The sequence below is a fragment of the Perca flavescens genome, chromosome 3 (assembly GCF_004354835.1).
Source record: "Perca flavescens isolate YP-PL-M2 chromosome 3, PFLA_1.0, whole genome shotgun sequence".
NCBI classification, from domain to species: domain Eukaryota; kingdom Metazoa; phylum Chordata; class Actinopteri; order Perciformes; family Percidae; genus Perca; species Perca flavescens.
The window spans coordinates 34,279,711-34,292,594 of NC_041333.1; the positions used below are offsets into that span (position 1 = coordinate 34,279,711).

The 12,884-nt window shown below is 44.3% G+C and overlaps 1 protein-coding gene across 1 annotated transcript; it reads right to left on the reverse strand.

Annotated features, from left to right (window-relative positions):
• Positions 1–1,667: 1,667 nt before the first annotated feature.
• Positions 1,668–12,414, reverse strand: zmp:0000000529 (WD repeat-containing protein 20). The gene is made up of 5 exons (XM_028573885.1): positions 11,959–12,414; positions 11,648–11,793; positions 7,855–8,037; positions 5,766–7,175; positions 1,668–4,773 (listed from the first exon to the last, which is right to left on the reverse strand). The coding sequence occupies exons 1-5, from the start codon at positions 12,080–12,082 to the stop codon at positions 4,726–4,728; spliced, it is 1,911 nt and encodes a 636-aa protein (XP_028429686.1). The 5' UTR covers positions 12,083–12,414; the 3' UTR covers positions 1,668–4,725.
• Between the last annotated feature and the right edge of the window lie 470 nt (positions 12,415–12,884).

The window sequence follows — 12,884 nt, forward strand, 5'->3', positions numbered from 1 at the left end:
GTCCCCAAGAGTGCACCATTACCCCAATTTCTGTATTTATTATTTTAAAGATTATTTTTTGGACATTTTCGGCCTTAATTTATAAAAGGACAGCTGAAGACATGACAGGGGAGAGAGAGAGAGGGGGAATGATATGCAGCAAAGTGCGGAGTTGAACGTGCGGCCGCTGCGTCGAGGAGTAAACCTCTATATGGGCGCATGATCTTACAGGTGAGCTACCCAGGCGCCCTCATTACCCCAATTATTTTATCACCTGCCAAAACCTTTTCACCTGTTTTCACAGATGAAAAAAAACCCTGTACTGTAGGTACATCGTGAGAAGAATCTAGGGCCACGTTCATGCAACCTGGTATCTTTATTCAAATACGATACATCTGGATTATGTCTAAGACACCTGCATTAAAACGTGCAAATACACATACACACTTAGATGTACTGTAGAGCTAAAGAAGAGGACCGTGAGCAGAAAAACTAGACAAAAAAACTGATGACATGATGAGAGAGAGGGACAATGAGAAGATAAGACAAGATAACTCACTCGGAGTTTGAAAGGTGTTGCATGCTGTATGAATTTTAAATATACCAACTTCAATGCAGCCAGGATCACATTTGCATTCAACCAACAAATGTGGACACATTTATCCGATAAAAACACTCTGAATTAAGCTGCACATACTCAAAAGAAATCTGTTCCTGTTAACTTCGATATTTTTAGGAGAAGGTCGACATTTTGCGGTGAATTATTCCTTTAACAGATCACGTTGTTTTTGCATCATGATAAAGCATTAATTGCCGAGAGCCCATGAGCTCATTCATGACACACTCGGCAGCAGAGATGGGTTGCAACCAGGGCTTGACATTAGCACCCGCCCACTCACCAAATACGGGTAGAATTTGGCAGTGGCGTGTAACTTTGGCGAGTGGCATACAGGCCTTTATAACTAGATTATTCTAACACTGGTCACGGTTACGCTTTTATTCTATTAAAGTTGACTACGGTGTGCTACAATTTACTTGAAGAACTAGATTTACAACTCTTTTAAATGTAAATGTCCACTGTATACTCACTCAAATCAAGGTGTCATCGCTAAGGTTAAAGTTCCTTTTTTTTTAAAGATTTTTTTTTTTTTTGGGGGGGCATTTCTGCCTTTTAATGGATAGGACAGCATGGATATGAAAGGGGAGAGACATGCAGAGATATCACAGGTCGGACTCGGACTGCCAGCTGCTCCACTTGATTGACACGCGAGCTCTTGCTCCAAACCACTTTGAATGAATCTTCTACACCCGTGCACCACTCATGCAATAGCAGTAGGACTCTTTTTATTTAGGCCATAATCAGTTGCATGTTTTCATACAAATGGAGCGTTACATGTGGCCGGGTTAGCTCAGTTGGTAGACCGGGCGCACGTACGTAGAGGGTTATTTCCTCGACGCAGAGGGTTCGAGTCCAACCTGTGATATCTCTGCATGTCTCTCCCCTTTCATATCCATGCTGTCCTATCCAGTAAAAGGCAGAAATGACTTTAACCTTATGACACCTTGATTTGAGTGAGTATACAGTGGACATTTACATTTAAAAGAGTTGTAAATCTAGTTCTTCAAGTAAATTGTAGCACACCATAGTCAACTTTAATAGAATAAAAGCGTAATTTCCCAGATAATTGTGGCTAGCGACAATGCTGAGTGGCTATATAGTAACTTTGGGAAACCACTAGGAGCCAAAAAGTCAACGTGAAGCCCTGGCTGCATCCAGGCCCTCCCACCGGCTCCGACACGGCGCTAGGAAACCTGAAGCTTGTGCTTCCTGCAGGGCTGGAAGTTGCTCTGCTATTTTTTTTAGGATGTAATGTCACACATGTAGCTCTAATCACTCACAACAGGCTGATAAAAACCCTGGCCGCTTGTGGAACTGTGAGCTTCCAACTGAGCGATCACAGTTGTATGTCGGTAATTTGTTAGGGCCCAAAATAAGACAAAAAACAAAAACGGACAGATGTTCAGAAAGCGGGCAGAAGTGAAAAGAAATAGTTTGGAGTGCAGGTTATCAGCGAGGCATCGAGAACTAGTTAACCAAATTATTATCAATCCATTTTTCGTTATTTGGCGTGCTTTTTCAATTCAGCTAATCGATTCCTGAAAATAACACGTGGATCCACAGTGCCATCACATATGCATCATGTTTACAACACGGCAGACAGGAGCGTCACAAAAGACACCCGACTACATTTACCTGAACACTAATATCTCAAAATAGATACGGGTCATGTAAACAGCAGATTTCCGAATTAGGCCTTATTCCAAATGCAGCATTTTATGATTAAGACGTGGGATATGGTGGTATTATTCCGGTTTTAGGGGCATTCTTTGTGTACAGCGCATTTGGAATATGTGTTTTTTACTGCAGTTTGTGACAGTTTACGACCTGTTGCCTCTTTGCGGTCAGCTCTGTGTGCTCTACACAAACCAACAAGCCAACAGTTTGCAAGGCTGTTTACCACGTTCGTCTTAGTTCAGCATGTTAGCATGCTAACATTTGCTTAGTACAACTGAGACCGATACGGAGGTTATTAGTTTTGCAGGTATTTTATCATAAACCAAAAATGTTGAACAAATTATAATTTTGACCTGATGATGAGTAGGATGCCTTCTCTAAGAACCATGACTGTCTGTTCAAACTGACAGACAGTCGCTGAAAACTCTAAAATTGGGAAAGGTGAGAAAAAAAATGAACTGCTCTTATAAACCACCACTGCAGCCACTGTGTGGAGAAAATAAAATAAAAAAGACATGTGACCAGACCAGTCTGAAAAACAACAACACAATGTCCGAATGAGTAATGAAGTTAAAGAGAAAACATTCCGTGTGATTATTAGGCCAGGAAGTAGAAGAGTTTTTTGTTTTTTTATGTCTACCTGTCATGTTTATAATGCCTCAAAATCAGCTAATCTTTGCACGTCAGACTCCAGTCAAAACAAATTTAAAACGGCAAAAACTTATTAAAGAATACTTTTATCTTTATTTTACCTTTTAATCAAAAAATAATCACAAAACACCTTTTTGGCAGGTTTATGGCAGGCAGCCCAGAATCTGCAAACAAAAAAATAAAAAAAAATAGGCGTTTTTTGCGTCAAACATATTTTTGCTTTCTTTTCTTAATGAAATATTTCAGGAATCTGAGCAAAGACTCAATAAGCACTGGAATTCGATAAGCAGAATCAAAAGAAAAAGAAAAGAAATCCAAATCTTGACGTAGAAGATGTACACCTTTTCAATCCTCTGCCACCCAACATATCCAGTGAAAGGAGGGAGCTTTTTCTGCACAGGGCAGTTCAAAATGTACTTTTTCATCCAGCAGCCAAAGGGCTAGTGAATGATTACATTTAACCAGCCACTCAATAGATCACCAGTGTTCTTTTTGATTGGTGGGTAAAGAAAATCTACCAGCCACTTGCATATTTTACCAGCATTTGGCTGGCAAATGGTGCTAATTTTGAACCCTGGGACAGGAGTTAGATCAGACAAGACAATAACATCCCTTAAGTCACTCATCAGGCAGCTAAGGATGGACTGTGGATTTATTGTATGTGCAAATTCTTGCAAGAGGCAATTCAGGTGCAACAGGAATGAAGATACAGTATATGTGATGCTACACCTTGAGGGGAATGTGTGTGTGTGTGTGTGTGTGTGTGTGTGTGTGTGAGAGCCTGCTTTATGTAGGGAATGTGCAACAGTGTGTGTGTGTGTGTGTGTGTGTGAGCCTGCTTTACGTAGGGAATGTGCAAGAGTGTGTGTGTGTATGTGTGTTCGTTATTCATTAAGTCGCTGTTTGTCCAGGAGAATTAACATTATTCAGAGCCATTAACTCGGTCAGTCAGCTGTACAGCCAGCAGCCTCTCTGTGCTCGACTCGTCTCTCTAAAAGGAGTCCCACTGGACCCGAAAATGCTTCCGCCAGCTTGCTTTCAGGGACAAACTGGACACACTAAATAAAAACCCATTGACATCTTCAAGTTCCCTAAAACAGCAGATGTTCACTTTTTTCTTTTTTTTTTTTTTTTTTTTTACTTGTGGTTGCCATGTACAATAGAAGGATCTTCATATATTAATATTCTTCATCTTTCCGTTTTTTTCCCCTTCCTTGTCGTCGAGTCATCATTTCCATACACGTTTGTCCTTTTTCATATTCGTAGAGTATTTTCAGTATTTACATTATAAATTATTACACATTGATAAAATAAATAACTTAAATACAACGGCCGTGGCTTTTGCTGTGTCTTTTGCATGAATGGGACAACGGGAGGGATCAGATGTGAGACGGATGGAGCCTCGCTCCTTGGTGCTTCAGGGCTGCAGACCAGGAGGAGAGACAATCTCCGTTTGTTTGATGCAGGTCTTTCTGCGGAGAATCACGGAGGGGTGAGGTGAGACGGGCAGGGGGGAGGCGAAGCATCAGAGATAAACTTCCCACAAGGTGGGAAAGCCTCCCTAAAGTTTGACGATTCGGGAAGTGTTTCCCACCGAACTGGCCGACATGTGAGCGAAATCCGTAGGGCCAAGGGTGTGGGTGGTGTCGGGTACGGAGGGTTATACTGGCGGTTTAATACTGCAGTGGTAGGTAGGGTACAGTGGCTGGTTGTTGGCCCTTAGCTTGACATATTTCAGGATCGGTGGAGAGATGGAGGGAGGGAGGGAGGGAGGGATGAGTGCAAAGCTTCTCCTCCAGCTATACCACCGTGCCGCTCGGAGAGTTCCCGTTCTGTGCTGTCAAGTTCTGATCAGAGAGACAAAACATGAAAAAGGAAAAGTTAGACACTAGAGACAATCAGACCGAGAAAATATTGATTATGTATTTCTTTTTTCCAACTTTAAATTTTTCTCAATTTCAAATTATGTCCCCAAAAGGAAACTTTGTCAACATCTTTTTAATCTAAAAAGACACATTTCTCTGTTTGTTCATCTCACTTCACTTTTATTGCTGCAAAATTGGATCGTCAAGCAGACAGACTGACCAACACATGTATAATAATAGATCAATACTTGGCGTCTTGTGTATCAATACAGTTTTGCAATTTAAAGTGATATTTTGCCGGCATTCAACCAACTTTGTATCATAACAATGATGGTATGTGTAAATCAACTACGTTACATTTCCCTCCATCTTACCAGCGCCCAGATCTCCTTACTCCCAGGCCAGCAGAAAAACACAGGATGACTCGGAGAGCTGTCGCTCGAACAGATTGTATTTTCGCATACGGACACAAACAGTATAGAAGTGAATCAAGAGAAAGCTGCCTCTCTCTCTCTCTCTCTCTCTCTCTCTGATTTCAATTGTCAAACTAGACAGTGCTGATCAAATATGCACCACGATTTGGTTACTGTATTGCCTACTTCTCGCCTGAAATGTTTTCAGAAACATTTTTGGCTGAAATACGATATCTTGTAAACAGGAAGCAAACTGGAGATACCACAGCCCCTTTTCTCAGTTTTCTCTGGCCATGTAGCTCCAATTTCAAAAATGTTTGCGCCATTCTACTGCATAGACATCCAATTTTTTAAAAAAAAAAAAAAAAAAAAAAGACCCTCTTTCCAGCGGTAAAATACTTCTTTAACTGACTGAACGATAAACCAACGAAAACGAAAAACACCATTATTCTCTAATCATGAATTTAACCATAATAATAAATAATTGTTAGTTGTAGCCAAAGCATTGACGTACTTCCTAATCCAATGTTTTTCTCCTGAAAGGGTTAACTGAAGACTTACCGCCTTCCCCGGCCGCGCCCAGGTGCAGATGAGACCCTCTTGGCAGGCGGTGATGATGCAGTCGTCCATGAACACCAGGACTGTCAGCCTCTCGTGTGCGATCTTCTTGCACACCAGCGGCTCCAGCAGGGGCACCTCGTGCATGCGTGGGCACAGCGTGGTGCCCAGGACCTTGGCGGCGTCCAGCCGGTTGCTCCTCGGCGCCACGTTGATCTTATCGTTGCTTTTGCTGATGTTGCCCAGGCTGTGGTACCTCTTGTGCTCCTTCTCCACCCCGCTGCTGCACCCGGACTTGTCCGACTTGCGCTCCTGGAGGGACAGCGTGGCGAAGCGGCCGATGCTGAACGGGGTGCTGTTTCCTCCTCCGCTGCTCCCCCCGCCTCCCCCGCCTCCCCCGCCGCCCTCCGAGGCGCCCTGGCCCTTGGAGACATTCGCCACGGCAGGGTGGGGCAGAGAGTTGGAGCGGGACAGGGAGCGAGGAAGCGGTAAGGGGAGGGTTGGAGGGTTGGTGGTGCCGGTGTTCGTGTTAGGCGGATGATGGTGCCCCTCAACCGTTGCACCTCCGCCCCCAACTGAGGTACTGTTGACCCCCCCGCTGCCCGAGTTGGACAGCGAGGGCCCAAAAGTGTTAGTAAAGGCGCGGGACAGCGGCAGCCGTGGGTATAAGACGTCATCTGTCAAGTCCCACAGACAGAACTGGGTGTCCTGGCCCACCGAGCCAAAGCGGTACGTGACCGACGCCGAACCGCCACCTTTAGAGCTGTGCCGAGAGAGACGCGACAACGTGCTGCTCGTTCGGACCCGGCCGAAGTGCATGGAGTTGTTTGGCGCTCCCTGGTGGAGGTCCTCCTCGCTGCCGCTGAGCTCCATCGGCTCCTCGTCCTCCAGGGAAGTCGTGAAGGGGTCAAACGCCACCACGTTGACCCAGGACTTGTGGCCGTGACCTCTTGCAACCACGCGGCTCTCTGCAAATGACCAGACAGTAACCAGGTCATCCTCTCCGCCGGTGGCGAGATATTTCCCATCGGGGCTCCAGGACACACACAGCAGCCCGCCGAAGTAGCTCTTCATCACCCCCTGCAGCTCCATCGAGTCAAAGTGGAAGACACGCAGGCAGCCGTCCTGGCCCACGCATGCCACATGCACGCCATCCGGGGAGAAAGCAAACTCGTTGAGGCCTCCGTCGCCCACGGCCCATCGTAACAACGGGTTGCGCGGCGTCTTGGTCTTGCAGGCGTAGACGGTGAAGCCTTCTCCCTGCCGCAGCAGAGAGTACTGCGGGGCCGTGGTGCCACACGAGTGGTCCACGTTGTAGAGGTAGAGGTGGCCGCTGGCATGGGAGGCCAGGAACAGGTTCTCAGACTTGGGAAGCCATTTTAGACATGTGACCTTGGATTTGTCTATCAACCTCTGTAAAACAGGAAGGAGGTGTAGAGAGGAAAGATAAGGAGAGAGATTTCGAGAAACATGGGAAAGCGGCAGCAATGGAAGAGGAGATGAAAGAGTGGAGGAATGGGAAGAGAAGAGTAAAAATTAAGAGATTACAAACACTTGTTTGTGCTTTGATGTGGACACCTCATTGCTAGCAAAATGTGTGACCAAAAAAAAAAAAAAATCTATTGAGAGAAGCAGAGAAACATGGGGAGAGAGAGAAGGTTTGCAGAGATCAAGAAACAAGCTGCAGCAGAGACAGACCAGCGGATGGAAGATGAGAGAAGAAAGATTTAAAAGAAAATCCCACAGAGGTGAACAGATTCAGGAGACACCTAAACACAAAGTCTATCTGCATGCAGTCGTGCACACATACCCCTTTAATCTCCTAATTGAATTGGGAATCCCATTAAAGAGAATCCCATTAAAAAGAAAGAGGCAGTTCAGGAGACGCAGTAAATGAATGTTAAAGGGATAAACGCTGAAGACGTCTAGGCTACATCACAGCATCCAAACTAGGGCAGAAAAGAAATCGATACAAGAATGACAAATGACTTCTGTTGCATTCAAGCAGCAGATTTTAAATCACGACAACACACAGAGCTGCAACCCCCGCGACTTTTTAACAACACAAGAAGAAAACAGACAAATACAATACCTCCTCATTGAAGAGTTTACTGGTCTCCTTCTTGATGGGGTCGAGATACTGGACCTGTCCGGCAGAGAAACCCACGATGAGAGCTACACTCTCCGCTGTGGCAGAGTACTGGTTGAAGTCGTGACATGTTGGCTGAGTCCCCTTGTAGATCCTCTTGTCTATCGGCTTACTGAGGTCTACAGCCTGCAGATGAGACAGATTGGAGAAAGAGAAACTGTGAAGCACGCCGAGAAGAGTCAAGTTATCACAAAGTGGGTTTCAGGGACGTTCAAAAGGTCCTCAAAGGGGTTTTATTTGTTCCACAGGATCCATTTAAAAGCAAGAGTCCACACAACAATTTATCACAGTTACAGACATCTGCTGACAATGTATCTTACATTTCTGGGCCAATTTAGCATTAGGCGATTTCTATTTCGACAAATGATCATCAAGCGTAGATGACAAAAAAAAAAAAAAAATTCCTTTGAGATAAATCCACAGCAGCTAGCTACAGCAAAGTTTTCTCCCGTACAGGGAGAAATCCATCAAACAAGAATCAGAGACCGATGAGGTTTCTATCCACCAAAAAAGACCAGAAAACAACATGGCTGCAGTAGTATTTCCAGAATGAAAACACTCTGATGCTCATGTTGTTGGTGTACCCATAGACAGCCCACCGAAAGGTCTCTGAGGGTTTGTTAAAGTCTATAGTCCTTGCTGCCAAGATTTAAATATACATGGCCTCACAGTGCTGGAAGGGGGTTACAATCAACCACGACACTAAAAAAAGAATCTACTCATCATGCCCTATAAAACACAATTTACTGGCAGAAAAACTGCAACGGCTGAGATCTAAACACTGTCCTCGTCTGTCTTAAAAACAAGGTGCCCATGTGAACATTGAAACAGGTTTTGCTTGTTGTACTCATGCGCTGCACATGTAAGTGATGGGGGACAAAATCCACAGTCCTCGTTCTGCGTGCAAAACAAACACAAAGTGGCAACTTCGATAGCTTCACATGAAATGATTAGATCAAGCTAAAAGTGGTTCAGTGTTTGTCAACACATTCTCACTCCCAACTCATCACATACGACCGCTTGGTCAGGACCCCTTGGCGTCATGTTTTTAGGTTGGCTGGGGTTAGGGTTAGGCAATAAAACAACTTGGTTAGGTTTGGGAAAAGATATTGGTTTGGGTTAAAATAAGTATATTTGTTAGGTAACGAACATACGTGACGTTAATTAAGCATGTAACCTACGTAAGTTAAGATAACATAAGCTAAAATAAGTCAGCGTTGACTTTTGGTTTCACATGAGACACGTACAGCCATCTCCTGGGTGAAGTCCTGTGATTGTTTGACCCATCCATCCACCCTGACCATATGTGGACTCACAGCGCTGCAGCAGAGCAGTTGAAAGCACGGTGCATCTCGGTCTTATAATACATCCATGGTCTTATAGATGCTATTCTGGATCAACGTTAGTACACTTCCAGGATAAAGCCTGACATTGATGCCCCCCGCCTTCCGCTTTCTGTGTATTGCCATTCTCAAAATCCCTTCGCTTCGGGAAGCAACAAACTTCGAGCTAGCAAGCTACATGCTAAAAATGGCAAGTTTTAAAGAAAATTTGGATCGTGCAACCAGGCCGGCCTGCTTGCTTCTTTCGGGGAAGGATTGTCAAGATTTACAAATATGTTTAAGGCATTTACTCTCTAACAAGGACCGGCTGGTGGGATTGCTGTGGACACACAGTACACACGGCTATACACTGGTAAGAGCAGAATATATTTAACCATGTAACCAGGTAATTTAAATAGCTCACGTTACTGTACTGTATGAACGGTTACCTTAATTTAATATTGTGTGGGCCGTTTCCTTTTGCAGTGGGCAAATGTTCCACCAAAACAAGTTTCCTGAGACCATTTAGCAGAGCCACCTTCGCTGAGTCCGGAGCTTAGTGCCGCCCAAGATGATTGGGATTGGTTTAAAGAAATGCAAACAACCCAGAGCATTTTTTACATTTGCATAGTAAATCCACCACTTCTTATACATCACTACATGGCAAATAGAGCTACAAAGAAGTACAAAATTGAGTGAGCTTCTTAAATGTGAATATTTTCTAGTTTCTTCACTTCTCTGTGACAGTAAACTGAATATCTGAGTAGTGGACAAAACAAGACATCTGAGAACGTCTTCTTGGGCTTTGGGAAACACGGATTGACATTTTTCACAATTTTCAGACATTTTATAGACCAAACAACTAATCGATTATTCGAGAAAATATTCAACAGATTAAATCGACAATACAAATAACCCTAGGTTGCAGCCCTAATGGCAGATGTTGGATCTGTACTTTGTATTGGCATCTTGATTTTAGGTATCAGAGTCAGTTGCAGGAGAGGAAAAACATGCTGCATCTGTGCGGATTAAATGTAAATGTGCCGGAGGATGATTTCATAGATAAATCATTAGTACAAACTTAAAAAACTAAATCTCTTCTTAATATTCTTTGACATAAATAAGATTTTGAACCCCTGAATTTTGAGGATATGGAATATAAATTAAATGTTATACTGCATGAATGCTGAATGTACAGTATGGCGATGGTGACATCATGACATGTAGCTTCAGTCTGTTGCATGTGAGCCAACTTAGCCATCTACATGTGTGCATCATCAGTCATAAAGATACAAATTCCTGGCAAATGAAGGCCATTTATTGTACTTTTGAAGTCATTTCATTATGACACAGACAAGATGAAATCATGAACAGTGGGCAGTGAAAGAAAACCCTTGACATTTAAGGAAGGTAGGCAGTTGCAACATTTTCCCTCATTGATCCATGTCACCTTAGAGGAGGAGAAGCTTTTTACATTTGTCCTCCAGTTCCTCTTAAGTGGGTTATTAGTATTCCTCATTAAGAAACAAGTGTTGCAGCTTGCTGCTTGCACTTCCAGCTCTCTAAAAACAATCCTTGGTGAAAGCTAGCAATGCTAAAAACAAGCTGAGTGAGGAGAAACTGGAGGACAAGTAAATATACAACTCCCTGACCTCTGTGAAGGGATGTATCACATCATGTGTGAGAAGTTATTTTTGTAACTCAGTAGGCCTACATTAAAATCATTGGCAATTATACAGATTATTCTAATAGTTTATTTAACGTTCTAAAACCATCCTTCAAATTATAAAAAAATCAATCAAAAATCACCAAATTTTGGAGATGCATGGTTTTTACTTGACAGGAAGGATGTGTAATCTGAAAAGGAACTGTCAGCTGTCAGACAAAAAGTACAATATTTCCCTCTGAGATGTATAATATACAAGTATAAAGTTGCATAAAAATGGAAATACTCAGAAGTCAAATGTACTCTGATACAACCCGCCACTGTTGAGGAGTAACAAATATGTATATTAAACATTCAGAGGAGAATAAACTACTTTTAGTTCACATGGTTTCATTGAGTGGGCTGAAGTCAGTGGCTTCCTGTCTCTGTTTCCTGCTCGTATAGTAACACTGTTGCCCCCCCCCCCCCCCCTGCAGCGTCCATTGAACTGTGCATCCGTGTGCATGATGCACCATTCACTGTTTGTTCACACGCACATTATCATGTCGCATTGCAAAGCAAATAAAGATGTCATATGTGACAAATGCTCGCCTGCCCTGTGCGGCACGAGCAGCCCCAGAACCTCCGTTTGAAAACATGATGAAATGGGAGCATCTAATTTGCGGAGCAGGTTAGCATGCTAAGCTAACCCTGACCATCCAATCTGTCATACAGAGGAGGAGGAAGAGGAGGAGGAGAACAGGCTCACCTTCTTGATGTTGGTGTACGTGTAAAAATACAGCTCCCTGCCGATGTTGAAGCACACCCTCTCCGAGTCCTCGCTCGGGTCTTCGGGCTGCAGCTTGACCATAGAGACCCGGACGGGCGGCAGGAAGCCCGCTGGAGAGGAGTTGGCTGCGGCATTGGAAGAGGAGGAGGCGGCGGCGGCGGCAGCAGCAGCGGCAGCCGCGGCAGCCGCGGCGGCGGCGGCAGCCCCCGGCCCCTGCAGCAGCCCGACCCCTCCGCCGGCTATCGGACCGGGTCCACCTCCAGGGCCCAGCGTGGCTCCAGCGGACGGACCCCGCGGCAGTCCGCCCCGCTGCTGCGAGTCCGAGAGGGTGAGCAGCTTGTAGAAGCCCTCTCTGGTCCGGAACTGGGATTTAATCTCATTGATATCCTTCAGAGTGCCGCCATCTCCGGCCATTTTTTTTAGTACAAACAAGCCGCACAGGAAACTGATTTTTTTTGACCTGGAAATAATAAACGCTACAATCAAAAAGTACTAGAATAAATATGTGAGAGGCGAAGCCGAGCAGCCGAGATCAGCTAGGCCGACCAGCACACCCGGTCTGTTCCAGTGCATTTTACACCAGTACCGGAGCCCAAACTGCTGCTGTCTGGCAAATAAACCCCGAGAGAAAGCCCTTCTGAGCCGGTGTAAGCATCATCATCGAGTCCTCGACCGGGTCTCTGCCTCCGTTCATCCAGTGTGCGTAAAGTAACGTTACGTTCAATAGGTAACGTTACGTGCGATGATGCGTTTACGGCGGCTGCTGTTTGCTGCTGCTGCTGCTGCTGCTGCTGGCCCGGCCTGGCACTGCGCACTCCCACTGATTTGTCGGGGGCAAAGAGAGGGCATCCAGCCCTACATCCATGATCCAGCCCCGGACAGCGTGTATCATTTAACCGCCCAGCAAATATGGAAGAAGCATTGATCCTTTACTTAAGAAAACGTACTAATAACACACTGTAAAAATTGCTCTGTTACAGGTAAATGTCCTGCATTGAAAATGTTTTTTGTATTATGTTTTTTATTTATTATTTTTATAGTAAGAATTTTGTGTCTCTGTTACTGTGATCCTTTTTTGCTGTATGACTGTGCAGCACTTTGGCTCAACTGTTACTTTTAAATGTACTTTAAAAATAAAGTTGGATTGCATTGAAAAGTATCATCAGGAAAATGTACTTAAAGTAATCAATGCAGAAAAATCCTCACCTTTTAGAAA